This window comes from Crocuta crocuta, unplaced genomic scaffold, assembly GCF_008692635.1.
Source record: "Crocuta crocuta isolate KB4526 unplaced genomic scaffold, BGI_CrCroc_1.0 scaffold190, whole genome shotgun sequence".
Classification (NCBI taxonomy): domain Eukaryota; kingdom Metazoa; phylum Chordata; class Mammalia; order Carnivora; family Hyaenidae; genus Crocuta; species Crocuta crocuta.
In genome coordinates, this window is record NW_027527955.1 from 4,485,724 (window position 1) to 4,511,901 (window position 26,178).

The following is a 26,178-nucleotide window of genomic DNA, read 5'->3' on the forward strand; positions in this document are numbered from 1 at the left end:
TAAAGTCAAGAGAAAAGATTCCCCAAAGGTACTTTGGGTCATTCTTCCATGGAAGTCATTCATAATATAATAGTAAATAAAAATAAGCTTACAGAAAATAAAATTTCAATGTGTATGTCAGGCCTGTGGAAAATGTCAAGTTCTTAAATTCAAAGCAACAGGAAAATAACATAAAGAAAAAAATTGAGAGATCCAAAATTTTACATTTAAAACTGATATAAATGAAAAGTAGAGAAACTAAAATAAAAAGGGGAAAACAGACTAAATGATCTACACAGAACAATGGGTTACTATAATGTGCAAAGCCTGTTATAATTTACAAAAATATAAGGTACTAAAATATATGACAAAGGATAAAAACAAAATAAAATAGAAATAGAAAACACCACTAGGGACATTATAAATTAATAACCCTTTTTGAAAGCAACATGGCCACCTGTATGTGGAACCCCAAAAATGTATATTCTCATTGCTAAAAACTTCTCCTAAAGGCATCACAGAGTAACAAACAATAAAATTGCAACAAGTACATACAGCATTCGTCATAAAAACTAAAAATTAAATACAAACTCCTCAATCTTCAATAATAAGTACAAAATCTGAATTTGTCACTCTGGGGAGTGAAAACAATCTTAAGTCATGAGCTTATTTTCAAAAGAGCTTAGAAAGCATGATGTGTGAGGCGTCTGGGTGGTTCAATCAGTTGAGCGATTGAGTGTCTGACTGAGGCTCAGGTCATTATCTCTCAGTTCATGAGTTCGAACCCCCCATCAGGCTCTGTGCTGACAGCTCACTCAGCCTGGAGCCCGCTTTGGATTCTGTGTCTCCCTCTCTCTCTGCCCCTCCCCCACCCATCCTCTCTCTCTCTCTCTCTCTCTCTCTCTCTCTCTCTCTCTCTGATAAATAAAATGTTAAGAAGAAGAAGCAGCAGCAGCAGCAGAAGAAGAAGAAGAAAAGAAAGCAAGATGTGTAGGGGCACCTGGGTGGCTCAATTAAGTGTCCAACTTCTGCTCAGGTTATGATCATGTGGTTTGTGAGTTCAAGGCCTGCATTGGGCTCTCTGCTGTCAGCACAGAGCCTGCTTCAGATCCTCTGTCTCCCTCTCTCTGCCAATCCCCAACTTGCTCTGTCTCTCTCAAAATAAATAAACTTCAAAAAGCTTAAAAAAAAAAGAAAAAAGATGTATATATGAAAAGATTTCACCACAAGGCAGTAAGTGATAATTGCTAAATGCGTGGAAGAGGCAACCCTAACTCAGAAGAGAAAGAAGTCATTTCCCACTTCCCACTGAGTGACTAATAGAGAAGAAGCAGAATTCATGCTGGCCTCGGAAGTGAGGGTAAGATTTTTCACTGGAGAAAAGAAAGAGGACAGCACTTCAGATAAAAATAAAATAATAATATGCTCTACTACGCAGTATAGTAAAGGGGTAGTCTGTGAGATATTAACATGTCTTTCTCAAAAGACCCAGGTTTTAGAAAGCTTGCATTGGTTTCAGTGTGAGGGAAGGGCCGGAGGTAAGACATGGGGAGAGAGAAGTCTAGGCACTACTATGACAGACCACAAGAGAAGATGGAGAACTGAACTTCACACATCTGCACTGGGGGCAGAGAGGAGTAGATGCTATGAGGAGTACTTAGCAGATAGAATCAGTTGACTAGATGGCAGAGACTGGCAATCGTCTGGATGTGGGACCCAAAGGAATCTGGGTCAAATGTCAAAAATGAAATAACACTGAAACTTCCTATTTGGTTGACTTTCCATATACTGCGATAGGTAAAGTAAGAAAGGAAGCAGGTTTGGACTCGATGCTAAGGAAAGAAATTCATTTGGTTGTGCACGTACTAAAGTTGAAATTCCTAGGAGCCAACTAGTTGCAGATTCCCGCAAGCAATCAGAAATACAACCTGGAGTTTGGAGGGAGACGTATGCGGCAGCTGCAGAGATGGAATGGAAGAAAATGTTCTGGGAAACCACACCCGGCTGGACAGGAAGAAACCCAGGGCAACCCCAGTCTTTAAAGAGCGCCCAGAGATGGAGGAGCCACTGAAGGGAACAAAGAGAAATCGGGTGCCAGGAGCCATGGAAACTGAAAGGTGGTGAGTTTGTGGCTGGAAGAGATCCAGACATCAGCATCCAATGCTCCAGGGACATCACTGAGGATAAGGATTCCTAAGAGATCACTGCGCTGGCCACTAAAAGGCCACATGTGGCCCTTTAACGGCCACTTCAGTTGGGTAGTGATGCTGGCTTGCTTTCATCCATCCGTCCATCCATCCATCCATCCATCCTTCTTTCATCTTTCTTCCTGTAATATATTGAGTACTTACAACTACTGTGCTAGGCAGTGAGGACTCCGATGGCTCCCTGAGTTCGAGAGACTTAGATATAAAATAAGTAAGTATATTACAGAGTCATGATGCTGATTAAGGACTTGAAGTATGATTGGAAGCTGAAGAAGTATAGACAGCATTTGCTCATATTTCTTATCACAGAAGAGCTCTGGGTTTGAAAGGCCAGAAAGACCACGACAAGAACTTTTTAGCTATAGGAGATTTGTGTATCTGTTGGCTGAGGGATGAAGATGGAGTCACTATTGGCAGAACAGGTTATGGGAATGTCTGCCATGTAGCAGACCCTATTCTAACCCATGCTATTTAATCTGTAATCCTCGATGCAACCCTATGAGCTAAGTATTTACACACCACCTATCACAGGGCACAATGAGGCAGAGAGATAGGTAGCTGGCTCAAGGTCACATGGCCAGCAAAGGTGGAGCCAGGATTCAAATGCAGGTGATCTGACTCTGGGTCCATAACTTAACCATGACATTATGCACCTCAGGAGAGCACCCATCTTACAGTCCTTGCAGGAGAGAAGGGAAGCCGGGAGACAGCAAAGAACAAGCCAAGAGTGCAGCCAAGCTCACTGCTGAGTGTATCTACAGGTAATAGGAGACACGGCCAGAAGAGAAGGAAGGGCAGGAGAGTCACTGAGAGAGACTTATGAAACACTGTGGGCTGTATTCTATACGTAAGCGGAGAGCCATTATGAAGCAAAGGAATGGCACAAAGTGGTTTGTCCATGGCCAGGTTTATATACGCAGGAAAAGTAGTTTAAAGGCTACTGTATGGGACACATGTATGACCTAAAGAGAAACTATTGAATGGAAAAGGAGGTGCCTGGGTGGCTCAGTTGGTTAAGTGTCCAACTTCAGCTCGGGTCATGACCTCACAGACAGTTTGTGAGTTTGAGCCCCGCATCGGGCTCTGCACTGACAGCACAGAGCCTGCTTCGCATTCTCTGTCTCCCTCTCTCTCTCTGTTCCTCCTCTGCTCATGCTCTCACTCTCTCTCTCTCTCTCTCAAAAAAAATAAATAAATAAACATTAAAGAAAGGAATGGAAAAGCAGGGACAAATACAGATTCCATAAAGAACAGAAAAACACTGAAAAAGAAAAAGCCAAGATATGTATTTTTAGCTTAGGAGCCTAATGCAATAGGACAGAAAGAGATGACAAGTGTCAAGTGGTAGGAATATGAGTTCTTATTTAATTTTGAAATGTTTTTACATCTTTCAAATTTTCTACAATGCTCACTGTATAAAAATGTATCACTCCGAGAGTAAAAAAAAATAGTAATATTGTTAAAACAGTGATGAGGACTTGAAAACTATAATAATGATGGTGGAAAGGACAAATTGAAGAAATATCTTAAGCAGGATCAACAGAATTTAGTGACAGCTTGTATTTGAGGGGTGAAGAAGAGAAGTCAAGAGGGATGTTAAGTTATATGGCAACACGATTTCACAAGATCCAGAATACGAGAAGAGGAATGGATTCTGGGTAATGGGAAAGAATGAGGTCATGTTTATGCATGTTAAGTTTGAAAGGGCTAAGGATGAGAGTATCAGTTAAATATATCCAGGTGGGGGGAGTGCAGAAGAAAAGTCTTATTTTTATTTGGAAGAAAAGGACCTTAAAGGAGTGGTTAGCATAATCAGACTTGATGACATTATAGTAGATCTAAAGACAGGTAAGTGGAGAGCATCTATGTTTAAGGGTGAGAAAAGTAAAGAAGGATATTGCAAATCACCATTAGAACATCACCACAACAATTGCTGTAGACCAATTCACCAGTAAATGCCAAAGTTCATGGGCAAAAGCTTACGGAGAAGCAAGACATTCACACAGCCTCAAAGTTTCTCCCCCAAATATTTATTGGCTACAAAGGGGAAACCAGTAACTTTATTTATTTCTTATGTCTTTATTTTATTTTGAGAGACAGAAACAGAGAGCAATCAGGGGAGGGGCAGAGAGAGAGGGAGACACAGAATCTGAAGCAGGCTCCAGGCTCTGAACCGTCAGCACAGAGCCTGATGCGGGGCTTGAACCCATGGACGGTGAGATCATGACCTGAGCCGAAGCGGACGCTTAACCAGTTGAGCCACCCCGATGTCCCAGAAAACAGTAACTTTGGAGTGAAGGTAAATGGCAGATACCACCTTAACCAACTGATCATGGTTAATCTCACCAATAATAAGACACAGCAACATCCGGAACCTTGAAATGATGCACTAAAAGGGACACAACATCATTTCTGTGGAATTCTTGCCACAAATAGATAACTTCAACCTAATCAGCAGCTAAACACCTTACCATGGTAAGGTGTTCTGTTGTGGGGAGGGCATATGGGAACTCTGTCTTTATCACAACTGTATTAAGTCCACATAAATTTCAAAATAAAAACTTATAAACATGAGTACGGTAGCCTAGAAAAAGGTTACACTGAACCCCTACCTCACACACTTTACTAATATGACATCCATTAGAAAACTTTTCAAAATGAAAACAGAGGGCACCTGGGTGGCTCAGTGGGTTAACATCCAACTCTTGATATTGGCTCAGGTCATGATCTCACAGTTTGTGAGTTTGAGCCCTACGTCAGGCTCCGTGCTGTGAGCACAGCTTGGAATTCTCTCTCTCCCTCTCTCTCTCTCTGCCCCTCGCCTGCTCACACACGTTCTCCCTCTCTCTTTCTCAAAATAAATAAATAAATGTAAAAAATTTTTAAATAGAATAGAAACACTAAAATACTAGAAGAAAATTAGGGAAATAGCTTTCTAACTACAGAGAACCCAAGAGGCATGAAAATCAAGCCATAAATGAAAAGCCTGATACATTTGCTCATTTCAGTTTTTTTTTTTTTAAATCTGCATGGCAAAAAAAAAAAAAAAACCACAATAAACAATGTCACTAGATAAAGGACCATCTGGAAAAAATACTCTCAATAAATATTGCAAAGAGCTACTATCTTTAAAAGAAAAAAATCTACAAGTCTATAAAGAAAGACCCCCAATCTAGTAGGAAAATGGTCAAAAGCTACGAAGAGAGATCACATAGAAAAATAAATACAAATGCATTTTAATCATATGAAAAGAATAAAATTAAAACAACAGATGCATGTTTTCCTTTTCATAACAGTTGACAAATAGCACAACATTAGATAAAACATTGTCTTGTTGAAGGTAGAGGAAAACAGCCACTCTCATATGTTACTGGTAAGTGTGTAACTTGGTACCACGTCTATGAAGAGGAATTTTGCGATAGCTCTTTAGAGTTTAGTGCTTGCACCTTTCTACTACTTCCGGGAACTTGTCCTACAAAGATTCTACTACATGAAGAAAAACTTATATCCAAGGATATTCATTGCAAAACTGCATCTGAAAACAGAGGATCGGTCACAACCTAAATGCCCATCAATAAAAGAGCGGCTAAATAAAGTAGAGCACTTTTGTATAAAGGAACGCTATGAAGTCAGTAAAAAGAACATAGTAGTTCCAGATGTATGATATGATGTATTGTTGAGTGCACTGAGCAAGGAACAGAACTGGAAACACAGTAAGTTACCTTCCAGACAAATGAAATATATACCCTAACATGCACTAGTATCTCTGAGATAATACTCAAACACAAAAACAAGGGGCGCCTGGGTGGCTCAGTCAGTTAAGTGTCCAACTTCAGCTCAGGTCACGATCTCACGGTTCATGTGTTCGAGTCCCGCCTTAGGCTCTGTGCTGACAGTTCAGAGCCTGGAGCCTGCTTTGGATTCTGTGTCTCCCTCTCTCTCTGTCCCTCCCCTGCTTGTGCTCTCTCGCTCTCTATCTCTCAAAAATCAACATTAAAAAATTTTTTAAGGCAAACCATGAGAGACTCCTGAATGCTGACAAAAACTGAGGACTGATGGATGTGGGGGGCTGGGGGGGGATGGGCAAGGAGAGGGGCACTTGTGGGGATGAGCACTGGGTGTTATATGGAAACCAACTTGACAATATTTGTAAAAAAAATATTTTAAATAATAACAATAACAAAAACTAGTAAACAGTTTGCTTCAGGGGAATTTTAGAGAGAGTATGTTTTACAGCTCTTTAAGAATGAATTTTAAAAGTGTACTATAGCAGGGAGAGGCACAGATAGAAGAAGCCAGTGAATTAGAGAAAGAAATCAATAACACCACATCAAGGGAAATAAAAATTGCCAGGAGAGCTGGGTGACCGGAAATTGTGGTTAGAGATTCCCTAATTGTGGGGTGAGGTGTGGATTTATTCCTGAAAGGATCATTCTGATGGAGACTTGGGAACATCTCTTATACGGCAGCTCCAGAGTCAGGCAGTATCCACAGTGAAATATGAGGGTCAAGGTGGTACAGCTGAGAAAGAAGGGCACTCATTTGTAATACACACACATCTGCGGTACGAATGAACTTATTTCCATCCAGAGGACAACATACCTGGATAGTATTTAAGTTAATGCTTACAGGAAATACCTTGGCTTTCTTTTACTGACATTCACACAAGGTGTTTAAAAGAATGCTTATTTAAGACAGCAAATAGATTAGTGGTTGCCAGGGGTTAGGAAGGGATGAAAAGGTGGAGCACAGAGGATTTTTAGGACAGTAGAATATTCTGTGTGATCCTACAATGTTGCATACATGCCATTACCCATTTGACAAAACCCATAGAACACACACACAACGCCAAGAGTGAACTCCTATGTAAACTGTCGACTTTTGCTGATAATGATGTGTCAGCGTAGATTCATCAATTATAACAAATGCACCGCTCTGATGACAACAGGGGGCGCTGTTCATGTGTTGAGGGAAGGGGTCTGAGAAATCTTTGTACCTTCTGCTCAGTTTTGCTAAGAATCTAAAACCGCACTAATAATAAAGCCTATTTAAAAGTTAGGTGGGGGCACCTGGGTGGTTCAGTTTCTTGAGTGTCTGACTCCTCATTTTGGCTCAGGTCATGATCTCGTGGTTCATGAGTCCGAGCCCCACCCTGGGCACTGCGCAGACAATACGTTGCCTGCTTGGGCTTCTCTCTCCTCCTCTCTCTAACCCTCCCCCACTCAAGCTCACATGCTCTCTCTCCAAATAAATAAATAAACTTAAAAAAAAAAGTAGTGGGGTGGATGGCTCTCTTTCAACACATACATGACTGATGCTTGAGTGTCTGATACAGAAACAAATCAAGCAGTCAATTCTTGGGATTTACATTACATCTTCTCCTAATAACTTAAAGGTTTTAAATGTTATTCCTTCATTTATCTTCACAACATTTACACACCTATATGGAACATAAATAGTGTAAAATTGGGTAAAAAGAGGCAATATTGGGAAAAGAGGCCAAGTTTCAAGGTGAACCACTTGCAGAAATAGGTCTGTAATTCAACTTTCCTTATTAATTACCTTCACTTCTTTAATATATTAAGGCCATTTTGAAAGCAAACAGTTAAAACTGCCATCCACTGTCTGCTCTTAAATATGCGTGTATGAGTGTGTATATATATATATATATATACACACACACACATAGAGAGACACACCTATAATCATACATATACATACGTACATCTCACTCATACATTTACATGATGCAGGCAAAGAATCAGCTCTGTTGATGCTTTTAAACCAAATTTAGGCATAATAATCTGCATATTATAATAATTAAAAAGTAGTGCAGGGGCACCTGGGTGGCTCAACTAAGTATCTGGCTCAGGTCATGATCTCACAGTTCTTGAGTTTGAGCCCTGCATCAGGCTCTCTCTCTCTGCTGTCAGCATGGAGCCCACTCCAGAACCTCTGTTTCCCTCTCACTCTGCCCCTCCCCTGCTAGTGCTCTGTCTCTCAAAATAAATTAATTAATTAAAGAATAAAATAAAAACAGTGCAAGTGACCATGAGGCTGCTATAAATAAAGAAACTCACATATGTCATTGTAATTCAGAATTTTTAGTCTGAGATAAGTGAGAAAGAGCAAACTTAAAAAAAAAATTAGAAGTCAAATACACTTGTCACTGCATCCACTAAAAGGATTTAATTGAAAACTCAAACATCAGCATATTGGAAGGGGAAATGAGAAGCTAATAACATGCACTGACGTTTACATAAAATTAGTATGTAAAGTGAGAGATATGAACCTAATGATGAATATGAAGCAGCGGTTTGCATTTTAACAGACTAAGCAAAAAATGTAATTGACAAAGAGGCCAATCTAAATGAATTTCCAGCTACTTCAACACTAAGTGCAGCTGCATGCTGGCAGTATTATAAATGAGACAAAAAGTCTGTTCAAACTGGATTTTTTTTAAATGCAGCCAATATGTGAACTTACACACTGTACTAAAGTTATCATTCATTCAATCAGAAAAAACTATTTTTTCCCAAAAAGGAAATTTTTTACATCAGAATAGTCAATCTGCAGTTGGTGCATACCGATTGGAGAGAAGGGTATTTGGAGGTAAGTGAAAATACTAAAGTGTTGCTGGGAGTGGAATCTGTCATTCCCAGAATTAAGTCAAGGTTAAAAACATTCACTTTCAAGAATAATTTAATACTATAAGCTTTCACTTGAAAGCTACTAAGAATACCTTACTTGGTATCTCATTAGTGGCAGTTATGAGCACAAGCTCGGGCACCAACAATCCCAGGTTCAAATCCTAACTCTACCATTTCTTGCTGTGTGACCTTGAGCAGCTCACTTAACCACATGCTGCCTCACTTCCCTCATCTTAGTAGAAGGACGGTAACAGTGCTTAGCTCCTGGGATCACTGTGAGAATTAAATGTATTCATATATGTGAGATACACGCTCTATCGCGGTGAGCTATCACTATTTTTTTTTTATTTTATTTTATTTTTTTTATTTCTAGGCAAGAGAGAGAGAGACAGCGTGAGCAGGGGAGGATCAGAGAGAGAGGGAGTCACAGACTGAAACAGGCTCCAGGCTCCGAGCGGGCAGTCAGCACAGAGCCCGACATGGGGCTCGAACCCACGAACTGCAGGATCATGACCTAAGCGAAAGCCGGACGCTTAACCGACTAAGCCACCCAGGCGCCCCGAGCTATCACTATCATTCTCAGTCGGGACAGAGGTCTCTTAGAGAGGGCATTCTTATGTGTTAAAAAAAAAAANAAACATTCACTTTCAAGAATAATTTAATACTATAAGCTTTCACTTGAAAGCTACTAAGAATACCTTACTTGGTATCTCATTAGTGGCAGTTATGAGCACAAGCTCGGGCACCAACAATCCCAGGTTCAAATCCTAACTCTACCATTTCTTGCTGTGTGACCTTGAGCAGCTCACTTAACCACATGCTGCCTCACTTCCCTCATCTTAGTAGAAGGACGGTAACAGTGCTTAGCTCCTGGGATCACTGTGAGAATTAAATGTATTCATATATGTGAGATACACGCTCTATCGCGGTGAGCTATCACTATTTTTTTTTTATTTTATTTTATTTTTTTTATTTCTAGGCAAGAGAGAGAGAGACAGCGTGAGCAGGGGAGGATCAGAGAGAGAGGGAGTCACAGACTGAAACAGGCTCCAGGCTCCGAGCGGGCAGTCAGCACAGAGCCCGACATGGGGCTCGAACCCACGAACTGCAGGATCATGACCTAAGCGAAAGCCGGACGCTTAACCGACTAAGCCACCCAGGCGCCCCGAGCTATCACTATCATTCTCAGTCGGGACAGAGGTCTCTTAGAGAGGGCATTCTTATGTGTTAAAAAAAAAAAGAAAGAAAAAAAAAAGAAAAAGAAAAACTGATGAAGATGGTGGCGAGCATGTCATGATCTTCCTGGTCCTTGTACGCAAAGAATTGTTGTTTCCCATCTCTCACACCCTCTTCTCGGTGGACGGGAATCATGGCAGTTATCTGTGGCCACTTCTCAGTAAAGATCAATTCTGGGTGGGAACCTGATTGAAATACACCTCCCCCAACCCCACAGCTGCTGCGCAAGGGACCCCAGACCCAGTGAGGAGCCAAGCCCGGCTGTCTTAAAGCGTGTTTCAAGATGCTGGCATGTTTTCTCTGTATTACCATCAGTCCTCAAAAGGGTGGTTCGGTGACTGATCATGCACCTGCCTTTGCATTTCATCTTTATCCAGATCCGTTAGAATAGCCCACCAAATGTTTTATTTATCCCTGCATTTTCCAAGGTCAGGAAAAGGACAGGGCACAAAAATCAAAGCTGATGCAGAAAGATTTCATGTTCATTCTTCCCCTTTAATTTACTGAAAGTGCCAACTTCTGAATAGAAGGAAGAAGGCCAAGTCTACAGGCATCTTGGCAGGGTGACGAGTCACTGAAAAGAGATGTGAATTCCCACAGAATCAACACACCAAACCCAGGCTCTCCACACCCTTTCAAGTCCAGGCATCTTGGGACCGGACTGGGGATCAAGGGAAGGAAAATGCGAGGAAGACACAGACTCCCTCAGCCTTAAATCACGTACAAACTGGTTCCAGAGGAGGTCAAGAGTGCTGGCCTGGGGGCCATCAGGGCAGGGGAGCGAGGCTCTCCGTGCTGCTCCGTGGGGCGGGTACTGAAGCAAGTGTACCTATTCTGTTTGCACAAGACGCCACACCTCATCGGGGACTGCAACCGGCCCACTTCCACATGAAGTGTCTAAAACGGATAATTACTGTTAACCTAAATTCAACTTTAAAAAACAATAAGCTGAACAGATTCATTCTTTTATATCCTCAAATACCCCACAAAGACAACAATCCTTTAAACTCAAAAGGAAACACCCTATTAGAAAGAAATGCCAGAAAACCGAATTTTTAGGCCAGTACCGACACTACCTTACCATGCGACCACAGACACGTCACCAGAATTTTCTGGGTCTCAGTCTGCAGTGACAGAATTAATGGGTCTGACACCCTCATAAGGTTCCCTTCCACTCAAAACTTTCACGATCCTTTATTTTCAGGTTGAGTAATTTCAGACGGCAAAAGTTCATTTGCATCTAGAAATGGATATGAGCGATGTGATTAAAGATATAAAAGGGGGCTTTTAAAATTAATGTGGCATGGGTATGAGAAAAGAAACAAGAGAATGCTGGAGAATTAAGACACTTTTTCGCTCAGTCCATCATTATAAGTGGGTTTGTTGTTTTTTGGGTTTTTTTTTCCTTTTTCCACTACAGTACAGCAAAGTGAACTCCCAAGCGTGTGAACAGTAAGGGTCACAGCTGAATAAGGCTGCTCTCTCAGAGATCGAGTGCAGGTGCCTAGAACAGTGTGGAAACCTGAGAACGCACCCTCTAGGGTCCCTTGGGAGTTAGCGCTCACCTTCCACCAGTTGGTCCAGGCTGGAAATCTTCTTGAGCCCATCAATGGTGTAGATTGTTCTCACTCCCTGGGGCAAATTCACGTTATCCGACAGAGTTCGGGTCAAGTCGGCCAGCAGAGCCTCAAAGGATCGGAAGCGGTCTGGTGAGATGGCATACACAATCCCTTTGAAGTATCGATCTCCGTTTCGATAGAAGCGAACTTTCTTGGCCTTCTTCTCGGAGCTGAGGGTCTGCAGCGTGCGGGTTCGGTAGAAGCTGCAGTGGGCGCTGTGCGTTGGGCTCGGCAGCCCATTCACCCGCGACCCTCTGCTGTATCTCTGCGCCTTATCTCGCTCGTCAAAGTGCTCCAGCTCCATATCTCTGCCGAAGGACATGATGGAGTTAAAGTGGAACCTAGGAGGCACAGAAAGAAAAAAAAAAGAGAGAGAGAGACACATACTGATGTTATTTTAAGACCATGATTTGAAAGGCTCAGCTCCAGAGCAGCTGGTGGAAATATCGATGCAGTTGATGATATATTTAATATGAGTTATCAAGTTGGAAGAGAAGGAAGTCGACGAAGAAGTAGAAGAGCCAGACTCTGGGGAAACAGCTTATTAATCAACCCCAGTTTTGTTAGAAACAGCTCCTCTGTATTGACCACCTACACCCTATCGGGTTCTGGACAACTGTGATTTCCAAGTCACAACAAACCTTCCCAGGGAGTATTATCCCTAATTACTGGCCAATTAAATGAGGCACAGAAAAATGTATGCAGGTGGTACGGTTGAGAAATGCTTGAACCGAGACTCCCACCCACGTTTGCTGGACTGCAAAGCCCAAACCTCCCTACAGCCTGCTCACTCTGGTGGCAGATGGAAGATACGCTTTCATATTACCCTAGGGCTAAAGACCGGTAGTGGTGGTGGCCGGGGCACAAGAGGGACACGTACTAAACAGCAGGGTTTTTTAAAAGTGATTTCACCCGGGCGCCTGGGTGGCTCAGTCGGTTAAGCATCCGACTTCAGCTCAGGTCATGATCTCACAGTTTGTGGGTTTGAGCCCCACATCAGGCTCTGTGCTGATGGCTTAGAGCCTGTTTCAGATTCTGTGTCTCCCTCTCTCTCTGCCCCTTCCCCACTCATTCTCTGTCTCTCAAAACTGAATAAATGCTAAAAAAAAAAATTTTTTTTAAAAGGTGATTTCACCATAACTCCTTTACTGACATTTAGTGCTTCAGATAAGTTGGGTTAAAAAAAAGAACAAGAAAAAGGAGGAGGAGGAGGAAGAGAAGAAGAGGAAAATGAAGAACAAGAAGGGCGAAAAGCTACCTCTTGGGAGGGCTTTGCCTCTCCTTCCACTTTGTCTTTGTGGCTGAGGGAATGAGAGCTTAGAGATGCTGATCAAGTACATTTCTCAAGGTTACGCAGCTAGTACAGGACCCAGTCTGGATCAACATCTTTATTAAGCCTCATTTCCTCAACTACGCATAGGGACGCTAAACATACTGACTTTAAGTATTAATACCTTGGGAGAGCGTCTAGCGTGTGAGAAGTATTAATGCTGTTTATTAATAAAATCTGCTTTTCTCTTCTGAACTCTGTCACAGAAACAACTAGTAGGAATAGAATCTTCCCATTTTCTGGCAAGGAAAAGCCGCTCATGGGTCTGCCTGATTTTCATCTTAGGACCTTCTGAAAGGTATATGCTTGTACCTCATGGTCCCCATTCTACTTTCTGTGGAGCCCTGTCATCAGCAAGCTGCCTGTGGGATCATTTCATCCTTGCTAACAGGTTAGGTGATAAAGGCGTGTGATGTTGACCCTTCCAGGGGGGATCCACATTTTAACAGAACAATCTAGAAAGCATTCAGAAGAAAGGGTTTTGATGACAAAATTTCAGGCATGTTGAAATACAATATAAGGGAAAGGAAAAATCTGGGGCAAGAACCTTATGAGTACTCCCCAAATCCTTCAGACGTTGCCTTTCTGAAGGTCAATCCAAACTAACCAAAAGTACTGCCAAGCCTCCCTGACCTTTCCTCGACCCTCAGTAAAGTAACCTCTGGTCCATTCAGAGTGGCTAAAAATTCACCTGTAAAAGCACTGCAAGGGACTACACACTCCTGAAATGAAGTGGAAAATGCTAATGTTTACTGAATGTCTATGATGAGCCTGACACTATTATTCAGCAATCAAGTGTTGTGCAATCTGGCACAAATTCCCCTCTAAACCCTCAATGAGGTCAGTAATATTATCATGACTGAAGGTGAGTACAGGATATATACATATCCAAGGTCCCAGAGTTATAATTGAGGGAGTTGGGATTTGAACCTGGGTTTACTCTGACTCAGAAGCTGGCACTCCCTCCTTTCTATATCCCATGTACTATGTCTTAGAAGCCAGACCCTCTGAGATCCTCCCGAGATCCATTCATCCACGTAAAGTAGTTTTTTTTCTGGTAAACTAGCCCTGTGACCTTGGGGAAGTCACTTAACTGCAGAGGCCTCATCTACACACAGAGTGGGCAGGAGTCACCAGCCTCTAATATCTCACTTGCTCAGGAGTCTATTGCTGACCCCACTGGGAGCCCAGGGTGTGATTCAAACCCGGACTGATGAGTTGTTCAGTGTATTTTTTTCCTCCAAATATGAAAAAAAGCTACCTCCTACCTCTTAGTAACTCGTAATAGTCTAAATTTGTATTTTCTAGAAAAAGCTATGCCATACATAGGTCGACAGGAATCAGTTTCATTGACTTTGAAGTTGGATAACTTCAAAACAGTGATCACTTGATATCTAGTTCTTCAGCCAATATTAACTGACTAACAGAACCAATACTTTGTCCATGGTATCATAACTGCTCCTACTGTTTTAATTTGTCTCTTAAAAGGAGCTCTTCTGTCTCCCAAAAAAGGGTGTTTGTCTGGGGGGGGAGGGGCAATGGGGTACCCATGCTAACTCACTAAGCTCTTCACACTTCATATATTATAAAAGCCAAGTTGGCTTTTGAAGCTTCTGTCTTATTTATTTATTTACTTATTTATTTATTTATTTATTACTAAAGTTAGAGCAAGAGAGAGTGGGGGAGGGGCAGAAAGAGGAGAGGAAGAATCCCAAGCCAGCTCCATGCTTGATCAGCACAGGCCCAATGTGGGACCTGTGAGATCATGACCTGAGCCAAAGTCAGACACTTAACCAACTGAGCCACCCAGGCGCCCCTATTTTTAAAGGCAGTAATCAATCTTCCAGCCCTGGGGGTTTCCTCACAAATCTATATAAACCAAAAGACGACAAGCAGGACCATAGCGAAGGATGACACAACTGTGTCACCAGAGTGTGCTGATGTAGTCTGAAGGGACTTTTATCTAGCGATTCGCAATTTGCAAAAGCCAAATAATTTAGCAACTGATGGAATTCCCTAGAGGAATCAGAAATAGAAATAAACTAAAATAGAAAAAAGTTGGATTTATTTGTCTCTTTCCTCAAACTTGACGGTACGTTCAAGCGGGACAACCACCACATCTTTTACTTCCTTTCACTGAGCCGGCCCAAAAGTCCGCAATGATGTTGGTGACAAAGAAAACCTGCACTCAGGGTGAAATCATTTTCAAGGCTACAGCTACCACTAAATGAATATCAAAAAACACACTACCCACAAATGTTCCAATAATTATGCGCAACATCAAAATAGATGTTCCTTCTCTTGCCTTGGCTGGCTCGGCTCTTCCATGGGCTTAGTCGCATATTTGAACCAAGAGCTTCTGAAGAGAAGTCACTGGGCTGCCCCAGTTTCTTGCTTCTGCACAGGAAGGCGGCCAAAGCACGGAGACACAGGCTCACAGACCACAGGTGGCCAGGGGCCTGGGTACACATGTGTCATGGAACGGAGAAGGTAACCACACCGCCCTAGCCACAGGGATCACAGGCACTTGGGAGGGGAAGGAGGGGGCTGGCTCTTATCCTATAAGCAACTGCCATGCCGGGAAATCAGCATCCTCAAATGTCTCCTGTGAGATCTGTCACCATTTTGAGGAAACTCTGTGTGCATCCTTCTCCGGAGGAGGATATGAGTTTCTGTTTGAGAGATTTCCACAAACACCCCCCCGCCCCACTCCAAGATGTAATTTGGCATAAAGATGACTACATCTAAACAGATGCTGGACCTGGAAGTCCCAAGGCATATTTTGCCAGTGGGATGAGGATGCAGGTGGATGGGCAGGTGTGGAATCAGAGGCACACACACCCCTTCAGAGTACACGCACCATGCTGCACGCAGATATCACAGGATGTGTGCCCATCTTTTATAATGTTCCTACATATAACCCCTCCGAAAATCCCTTCTCATCGGCCTTCGTGTGACACTTCATACTTAAAAGACTGTCCTACTTTCCTTTCCAGTGGAAAGGTGATCTATTTAGGAACGCTCATAAAGCGCATTCAGAAACACCCTGCAGTGTGGCAGCTGAACGCGTGTGCACCATAATCTGGACACACACTCACAGGTGTGGAGACAGGGAGCCGCTTTGAATGAAACCTTTCATTCGCTCCATCTCCTCCAAGCATCTCCTTGCTAAATCCAGCAGTGATTCCGCGCAAACCTGGTTTTCGAAAGCAGCGTCTTTTGTGGGGCGATGCAGGGCTGTGCGTGCGCTCCCGCCAGGAGGAAAATGCCATTTCCTCTCCGCAGGCTTTTAGCGCTGCAGGTACTAATTTCTACACGAGGCAGGCTCGCTGTCCCCGAAGGAACTTGAGACCCTGTAAATGGACTTGCGACACCCACACCGCGGCCACCCACCACGCACAGATCGCCCCATCTTCAGACACACCACCCTCCCGGGCACACGGAAAAGCGCACACACGGAAAAGCGCACACACAATAAGACGCCCGACTGGGCCACTCCTTCCAGGCGCAGACTTGGCCCTCGCTCCGCGGCCAGTTCTGACAATGACGAACACCTCGCCCAGCTCCTCCGCCCCGGCTCTCCATCTCCGCTAACAACGTGGCGAAAAGCCTGGCGGGGAGGGCTGGGGGGGGGGGGGGGGTCCNGACCGCAGTGACCTCGGTGCGGCTGGCTCGCACGAGCCCCCAGACCTCCCCCGTTCCTCGGGAGAGGCTGTGTGGACCTAGGGGAAGGTGGGATGGGGGGCTGGGGACGGAGGGCGAGAACACGGGAGGGGCCAGGTCTGAGCCGGGAAAAGTGCGAGACGGAGAGGTGAGGGGTGGCGCCGCGGTGAGGCCCCTTCCCTCAGGGGAGACAAGGGAAACAGTTACTTCCTCGTCCCCCAGCACACTACCCCCCCCACACACACACACTCTTTATGTGACTTAATGATTTAACACTTTTACCAGGATTATGGAAGCCAACGTGATCCACTCTCATCAATCTTGTCCAAGAGGCATCCATGCATTTCCTCCAGGGAGGACCTACCCCCCAATCTCCTAATGTACACCCTAGTAGGCTCCTTATGGGGAAGGACCAGATCTGTTCGTAGACCCCATCAGTCAGCTCCATTGGGTCCCAGGACTTGAGTCACCCTTAAAATAGTGAAGTCTGCTTAGAGCCGAGTATGTCCCACCAGGCGCTTGATAACTTCAAGGCCAGGTTTCACCACTGGAGATACGAGGGTTGCCAAAGCGAGCTGTCAGCACTGGAAAGCCCCATGAGCTCACAAGCCTTTCGTCCTGGGGCGGGAATGTTCCCAGAAGCCAAGCTGTCCGCAGCTTCCTCCAGTCTTTGCACAGAAGCCCAGGGAGTGGGAGCAGGTTGCTGACCTGTGAAACCTTAGCCTGCTTCACTGGGCAGCCTAAATTTTGGTCCAGTTAATCTTCTTCAGTCAAGTTGCTTGGGACAGATACATGGGGACAGATACAGACATGTATCCGTCCCACATATGCACACGTGTATCTTTTTCTCTCCTCTTAAGTGTGACACTTTTCGTGGAAAATCAAATTTTTATTTTTCTCTTGCCCAGTGAGCCCAGTCACATATTCGACTACTTATTAATAAGAGCTAATCTGAAATACTTTCAAAGTATTATGTAAATACTAAGTAATTACCATCTGTTGTAAAATGCCACTCAAATGAGATACATGTTGCATATTCAACAAGTTGCTGCAATATTTATTTTTGAACTAGTTAATAGCCCAGGGATAAGGGTACATGAACTCATCAAATTAACTAAATAAAATACCGAGCCTGTCCCTTCAAATTCTAATGCAAAACAAGGGCCCAAGGTGTAAGTGCAGAGAAACTGAGGAGTCAAGTGTATTTTCGTGAGAACAGAAATAAGAACTTCTATTTACCTTTCAAGGGACAAATGCCACGCAATTTCCGCCAAAATGCTAAGCCAAGAAATAAATTCCATTTCGTAACCCTATGGATATTCTATCGGGGGTCATTTCTTAAGCACTTTAAGTAATTCAACCATAACGTACAGCTTTCCTAGCTGGTCTACCTGCGACATGCAGATAATGTGTTTAAAACAGCAAAACACCTTAAGAGTTTGATTCTCTCAGCTGCAAATTGCTCTCGCTAGAAATAGTGGGGCATCATTAACTCTTTCAGGAAACCCAGGGCACTGATAATAGATGAGCACACTAAGTGGCACCCACTGGCTACTATACTTACTATACTGTGGTCGTATCATTTAGCCAGAACAGCAGGCTGGTACTAACTGGCACTCAGTGACCTGACAGAAGTAATTACAGGAGTGCATAAGTTACTTCTAGGAAGTTTAATGAATTTAGCCAGGAAACCCCTCATTCAAGCAATTTTCAAAAAACTGATGTTACTTCCTTTACGTTCCCTGGGTATCGATCAAAGAAGTGACTGGAATTAATGGATCCTTTCCTCATGAAAATCTGAAGTTAATGGAGATCTCAGTCCAACTGCCCAGAGGTAATGCTGTTTAAGCTGTGCACCCCAACTGCAGCTCCAGGCAGAGAACCACAGCTCTGCATCCACAAGATTGACAAGGCCTTGGCCACCATTGCGCTGTCAATGACTTCCGGTAAGCGAGTGTTTGCTTTCTGTTGTGCCACGGCTTCTACACATTTTCTTATCTCATACTCATACCATTCAAGGTAAGCATCAGTATCCTTACCTTACAGATGAAGGAATTTAGGCATAGGGAAGTTACATCATCTGCAAAGAGTCATGCAGCAAATGAATGTTGAGCCTACCTCCATTTTTAAAATCCCTATGTTTTAAAATTCAAGTCAGTTTTCCAATTGCTATGCCATATGCTTATTAAGCAATACCAAATTCTAGTCTGAAATATATTCTCTTTTGGAAAATACAGTCATTTAATCAGTGAATTTATCATTTCATAACAGAGAGAGAGAACAACTCTTGGCTGTTGTGAACACTGCTTTCCTTATTGATGGGTATCACCAAATGTATCTATTCTGAACTGAACTTTTCATGAGAGTATTTGTGTCACCTGTGACTCAGGTTGATGGACAATCTTAGCTACGTGAGTGTTGTTTTTTTGCGGTAAGTTTTCACGTCCAAACCAAGGAAGAAAAAGAGAACTAAAGAAAAATAATTTTTAGTTGACCATACATTTCTTTCCAGATACCTTTTATTGGCTTCTTCATAGAAAATAGCTCCATCATGTAGATTCAAAGAGAATAACAGAAAACGGGATATTAGCAGGAAGAGATGCACTTTCTGTTCTTCTCTCTAGAAGGGAATTAATCTGCCCCCATCCACAATCTCTCTGCAGTCCTCCACCAAGGCCAAGGGCATGCAGTGCCCCTGTGCTGGGGTACCTAAGCATGTTTACTGGCCACAATTGTGAGAAACAGCTTTATAGAATATGATCATCATTCTGATTTTCCTTGTATTTTGTCCCATATAGTAAAGCCTCTTTATGGCACTTTCCACATCTTTTCATTACACAGCCCTTACTTCTGCCTTCTACGATACTCTGGTTTCTCTTCAGATCGTATAAATCTTTCGCCTTTTATTTCTGCCTTCTACTGAAAAGACGGAAACTCAATGACGAGGGACACTGACAGCAATCGTCCAATTTTTACCCCACCATGAGTTCCCTCTAACAAGTGATCTTCCAGCTTTCTAACTGTGAACCATGTGACAAAAGTAGAGAGAAGTAAGATTATCCTCTGAGAGTTAAGCTAGATCACAGAATTCTAGACACAGTGGCTGAGATCTCCATAAGTAATTTTTTAACTAGCCATTTACCTCTGGTTTGGCACTCCAAAGTATGCCAAGGGGCCAAACTATACAAGGTTCGCGACACGCACAAAGGAGGAAGGGACTCTACCCCCCTGAGAGGCCTTCTCTAAACTGACAGAGAGCTTTCCCAAAGGGCTTCCCAGAGCTCATTTCCCCCTTTCCTGAGTAATCACTTACGTGTAGTTTCCTTTAGTTGAAGGGAACTCAGCACAGCCCACCCCTCTACTGACCCACTTTGCTGAGCACCTCCTCACCTTAAACTGAGACCTTAAACCTGGTCTTCTCTTTCAATCTACATGAGAATAAATCTAATGGCCCTGTCTTTTACTTGACAGCCTTATTATATTCTACCAAATTCTACTCTTCATTAACTAGGAATCCCCAGCTCCCCAGCCCTTCAACCAATTTTTTAAAATGTTTATTTCATTTTTGAGAGAGAGAGAATGCAAGTGAGCAGAGAGAGAGGGGAACCGAGGATCTGAAGTAGGCTCTGTGCTGACAGCAGAGAGCCGGAAGTGGGGCTCAAACTCACAAACCATGAGATCATGACCTGAGATGAAGTCGGCCACGTAACCCACTGAGCCACCAAGGCGCTCCGGCCCTTCAGCTATTCCTCACGGGACACGGTTTGGAAGTGTCAGTGTGTGCAGCTGTCGGTACCTCCCTCCACATCTGCTTCTCAGAACTGGACGTGGTGTGACAGGGGTGGTCTGACTGGGGAGGCTCAGTGACTTCTGTGGTTCGCAACACATTGCTTCTGTTAAAGGAGCCTAACATCACATCAGTGTCTCTGGCCAGCGTGCCGCACTACGGACTCATGAAGTCAACTAGAATCTCCGTGCGTTTCACATGTTTTGCTCTTAAAGTCCCTTATCCTGTATTTGTTCAATTAGATTTGGGGCACCTAAGTCCAATGTTCTGTATTTTCCCTTATTAAATTGTCCGTTGTTATTTGATCAACCTTTCCAACCTGTTGAGTGAGATCCTTTTGGGCACATTATGTCACTTACTTCAGCTTTTTTTTTTTTTTTTGGTCTGTCTGATTAACACTACACCAACATCCTCATCTCAGCTGCTGATAAAAGCTTTCAACAGGACCATGGTCACAGCAGGCTCTGTCAGCTCACTGCCCAGGGTCTCTCTCCAGCTTGACCACTGATGGCAAATGACTCTCCATGTAGTGGTAATTACAGACATTAACGTGTTCTCTACGGCAAATAAATATCTAGAGATCTAGTGATAGCTAAAAAAAAATCTAGTGTTTTTTACGGGGTGCCTGGGTGGCTCAGTCGGTTAAGCGTCCGACTTCGGCTTGGGTCATGATCTCCCGGTTCGTGGGTTCGAGCCCCGCGTCGGGCTCTGTGCTGACTGCCAGCTCAGAGCCTGGAGCTTGTCTTTGGATCCTGTGTGTCCCTCTCTCTCTGATCCTCCCCTGCTCACACCGTCTGTCTCTCTCTCTCAAAAATAAATAAAACATTAAAAAAACTAAATTGTGTTTTTACATCTAGGATTATATCCTTGACTTCCATACTACTTTTTCATCCATTCACCCATTCACCCAAGAAATAATTTTCGAGTGTCCCCAATGTGGCAGGCCCCGAGCTAGGTGGCAGTGATGCAGTCATGCAGTAGAATCACAAGGATTCTCTCTGCCCATGGCATCGACAGCCTGTAGGGACACAGATGTTAACCACATACTTACACAAATAATTATTTCATTTCAAAATACCTAAGTCCTGGGAAGGAAAAGAACAAAGAGCTTCAGAGAAAGCTTCCCCAAGGAAGTAACACTTAAGCAGAGACCTGAAGCCAGCAGGCAACAGGGCGGAAGAGTATGAATGCAAGCAGAAAAAATAGCCCTGTGCGGAGTGAGTGGGAAGCAGCTTGTTCTAGGAGCAGGAGATGGGCGGACTGGCTGCGGCGGAGCGGAAGGGCGTGGGCTGTGAAGGTGGGCATGTGCCAGCGCTTCGGCTGCCAGGGTCCGAGAGCCAGAGTAAGGAAAGTGGACTCTGTTGTAAGAGAAAAGGGAAATCACTAAAGAGTTTCAAGCAGAAAACTTGCCAGATCAGATTTGCATGTTTAAAAAAAAACTTTTTAATGTTTATTTTTGAGAGAGAGACAGAGTGTGAGAGGCAGAGGAGCAGAGAGAGAGGGAGACACAGAATTCGAAGTGGGCTCCAGGCTCTGAGCTGCCAGCACAGAACCCAACATGGGGCTCAGGCTCACAAACCGCAAGATCATGACCTGAGCCGAGGTCGGACACTTAACCGACTGCGCCACCCAGGCGCCCCGGATTTGCATGTTTAAAATCTGCTCTTGCTTTCCTGGCTGCTATTGGAACATTCTGGAGAAGCACAGGGGAACGAGAGCAATTTCACTTTCAAGGTCTCAGTTGGAGAGGGTGGCTGGGAAGTGGTGGGAAGGAAACTTCCTTCCAGTTGTATTATGTTTTTCTTGTGATGTGAAGCTGAGCTTATTAAGGTATTTAGATCCAGGGAGTTTTTTAAGTCCATTGATTAAATACAGCATCTCTAATTGAAAAAATATTTAAATTTCTACATTGTTTTTTATACAATCATTTCAGAAAAATAACTTCACAGTGTGTATTTATACATTCTATCGCTGCTCCAGGACATGGAACAGTCCCTGTACACTAAAGGAAAATTTTACTTAATCCTGAAAGTAACCTCAAACTAGTCACCTTTGCTAAAATGCATTTGAATAGAATTTTATTTTGCCACATTCTTCCCCCCAGAAGTTTCTTAAGTAGATGAGTCACTTTTTATATTCATTAAGGCATACTTATATTAAAATATACCATTTGCTGAGTTCCATTCCTGAGATCTCTCACTGATTCTATAGGACATAAATACTTAAGAAGTCACAATAGGTATGCCAGTACCCTGGGAATGTAGAATCTACCAGAAACACCTAAGGCTTTTTAGACCTGGGTTTAGACAACATTGATAGTCCTTTTATCAAATATGCATGTAGAGTGAATAACTTCATCCATAAAGTCAAAGGGTCTTCGGTGACTTTTGAATGTATCTCACCTTTCATTTCATTCATTTTGTTTTGTTTTGTTTTTTATTTGTGGAAGTGGATTCTGAAATGTATCTTCCAAACAGAGAAAACTTACAAAAGTTCTGCTGTTGATAATTTTCTAGTTGGAAAAAAAAAACAAAGTATTTTATATGTATTCCTCTAAACTTTTTCATGTGTATTGACACATGCAAAAATATAGTCTTAAATAGGAAAAAAAAAAGTGGTGTGTTAATGTATATAGTGTTTTGGAACTCTTATTCACTTCACAATCAACTCAAAATGTATCACAAATCTAAATATACTAATCTAGTGTACAGGTATATGATGCTGAACACTGAAAAGCCACCCTACCTTTCTTGATTCTAATAAAAAAAAAAAAAGAAAACCATGAGTCCAGATGACTAAATATATTGTGGGTTTTTTTTTTTAATTGGTAAGCATGAGTCAAGTAACAAATACACAAAAGGGAAAGGAAGCAGAACTGGCTTTACCTTGAGGGCACTGAGTTTCAGTGTTCACAGCTGCCCAAGGCAGGGGATTGGAAAACAAAGCAGATAACACACTATTAATGGGAGACACTGAAAAGGAAACCCTATTCATGAAGCTGTGACCTCAAAGGGCTGTACTCTGAGTAAAAGAGTACCTGTCTCAAAATCTGGTGTTAGGTAAATAAGGAAAATATTCCCTAAGAATTAGATATGCAAGGAGGATGAGTTAAGATGGAGCAGCATGGAGACCCTGAGCTTGTCTCTTCCCTGAAACACAGCTAGATGTGCACCGTACCGTTTTGCACACCTACGCAAATGACCTGAGGATTAACGCAACAATCTGCAGAACTTGAGCCACAGAATTCAGCAGGTATGCAGTGCAGAGAGGCTTTTCTTTCCCTTCTGGGGGAAAGAAAAGCCTTGGAGGGTAGGGAGCTATTTTTACAGAGAGAGGACAGAGGAAAAAAAGGGGAGAGTGTGGCACATGGAAATGGTGAAAGAAAAGCACTCCCCCAAAAGTAGCTGGAGAGAAAGAGTGAAAACAGTCACATGTGACTGAATAAGAAAGCTGTTACCCAAAACCACTGATGGGAAGAAAGAAGAGGGTTTCAACACCACCAGGATTCTATAAAGAGTGGAGTGCAGAGTCTAAAGTTCCAGAGCTCAGTGCCTGGCGGTGCTCTGGTGAGGAGAAAGGGCGAACCCCCAGGAACAGGCAGCTGAGGGGTCCCTGTACCACATGCGGAGGAGCAGTCCCCTGCCTGGAGAGCATTTGGTAGAGGCCATACGGCCTCCCCAGAGGCAAAGGTCCCAAGGGACCCTGGAGAGCAGCCACATTTGCTGGTATTGGAACAAAGATGCCAGAGTGCAGCGAAAGCTGGCACCAGTGTTGTGATTTGCGGTAATCGCTGAACCTCTGCCACTGCGCGATCACAGGAACGTTTTTCTGGGGCAAGCCAGCACCTGGCCATGGCTCAGTGAGACCCTCCCCCAGAGAGTTGGAGCAGTTCCAAGCTGCAGTGGTCTCTCAAGTGAGGGGTTTTGCAATACAGCCCCATCTGACATAAAACTCAGGGTATCAGAATGGATAAGAAAACATGACCTTTCTATATGCTGCTTATAAGAGACTCATTTTAGACCTAAAGATACCTGCATATTGAAAGTAAGGGGATGGAGAACCAGCTGTCATTCAAATGGTCGTCCAAAGAAAGCTGGAGTCACCAAACTAGACTTTAAAATAAGCTGACAGGTGGACAGCTTGGGTATGGACAGGGTAGAGTCAGGGAGTGGACAGAGGCCTGAGACAAAGGAGGGGTACTTGATTGCAGGTGGGTGAGAGCACAAGGTATCTGTGCCAGAGACTAGGGAGCTGGGTGAAGTCATTGCTACCTCTCCCGCGCATGTGCATATGTGCATGCACCCTAATCCACCCCAGTAAGCTAAGCAGCTCCACCTAGTGGAGAACGGCGCTGTTACACCAAGCCCCAGCCAACTGTGCCCTCAAAGCACATCCCCTAGAAGAACCACACAAGTCCTTTCACCTGCTTAGTGTATGGACTACAGAGGGCTTCATACTTTCAGTTGTAGAGGAAACTGGATGTAACTTCATTCGGGTTTCATTGTTTGTTGTTCAGTTATTTGTTCATTCATTTTCTTTGCTTCTATTTTTGCTTAAATTGTTTTCTTTTACTTTTTTTCTTTTTTAGATACAGGAAGAGAAATTTTTGCTCTTATTTTTTTACTTTTTATTTTCAAAAATTATTTATTCTATTTCATTTTCTTTATTTCATTTTTTCTGTTATATAATTTTTTAAATTTTCAAATATTTCCTCACTTTTTTTCTTTTCTTTCACTTTTTTCTTTATTCTATCAAGCTTCTTTCAATAAGCAGACCAAAACACACCTAGTACCTAGCTTCCTTTATTTGATTTTTTTGTTTTGTTTTTAATTTTTCAATTTTAATTTAAATTTTATTATCTTCTTCCTCCAAAATGATAAAATGAAGGCATTCACCCCAAAAGAAAGAACAGGAAGAAATGACAGCCAGGAGCTTAATCAACACAGATATAAGCAAGAGATCTGAACTAGAATTTAGATCCACAATAACAAAAATACTAGTGGGGCTGAAAAAAGAAAAGAATCCCTTTCTGTGGAGATAAAGGAAATAAAACCTATTTGGGATTAAATTAAAAATTCTATAACTGAGAGGTAATCTCAAATGGATGCCACAATGAAGCAGAGCAGTGAATCAGTGATTTAAAAGATAAAATTATGGAGAATAATGAAGCAGAAAGAAAGAGGAAGACAAAAGTAAAAGATTACAATACAACACTTAGAAAATTCAGTGACTTATTAAAAAGGAATAATATCCTCCAGATCATTGGAGTCCCAGAAGATGAAGAGACAGAGAAAGGGATAGAAAGTTTATATGAGCAAATTATGGTGGAAAACTTTCCTAATCTGGGGAAGGATAGAGACATCAAAATCTAAGAAGCAAAGAAAACTCCCATTAGAATCAACAAAAATCGACCATCACCAAGGCATATCATAGTCAACTTCACAAAATACACAGACAAGGAAAGAATCATGAAAGCAGCGAGGGAAAAAGTCCTTTCCCTATAAGAGAAGACAAATCAGATACACAGCAGACCTATCCACAGAAACTTGGTAGGCCAGAAAGGAGTGGTAGGATATAGTCAACGTTCTGAATCGGAAAAATATGCGGGCAGGAATTCTTTATCCAGTAAGGCTGTCATTCAAAATAGAAGGAGAGATAAAGAGTTTCCCAGACAAACAAAAACTTTAAAAGGTTTGTGACCACTAAA

General features: G+C 42.8%; 1 protein-coding gene across 2 annotated transcripts in view; it reads right to left on the minus strand.

The window, feature by feature from the left end:
• The window catches only part of DCLK1 (doublecortin like kinase 1), a 396,113-nt gene that overhangs the window by 331,609 nt on the left and 38,326 nt on the right, over window positions 1-26,178 (minus strand). For both annotated transcript variants that reach the window (XM_077752539.1, XM_077752542.1), the window contains exon 2: window positions 11,638-12,032. In XM_077752539.1, the coding sequence (XP_077608665.1) occupies window positions 11,638-12,032 (395 nt within the window). The remainder of the gene's footprint in view (window positions 1-11,637; window positions 12,033-26,178) is intronic.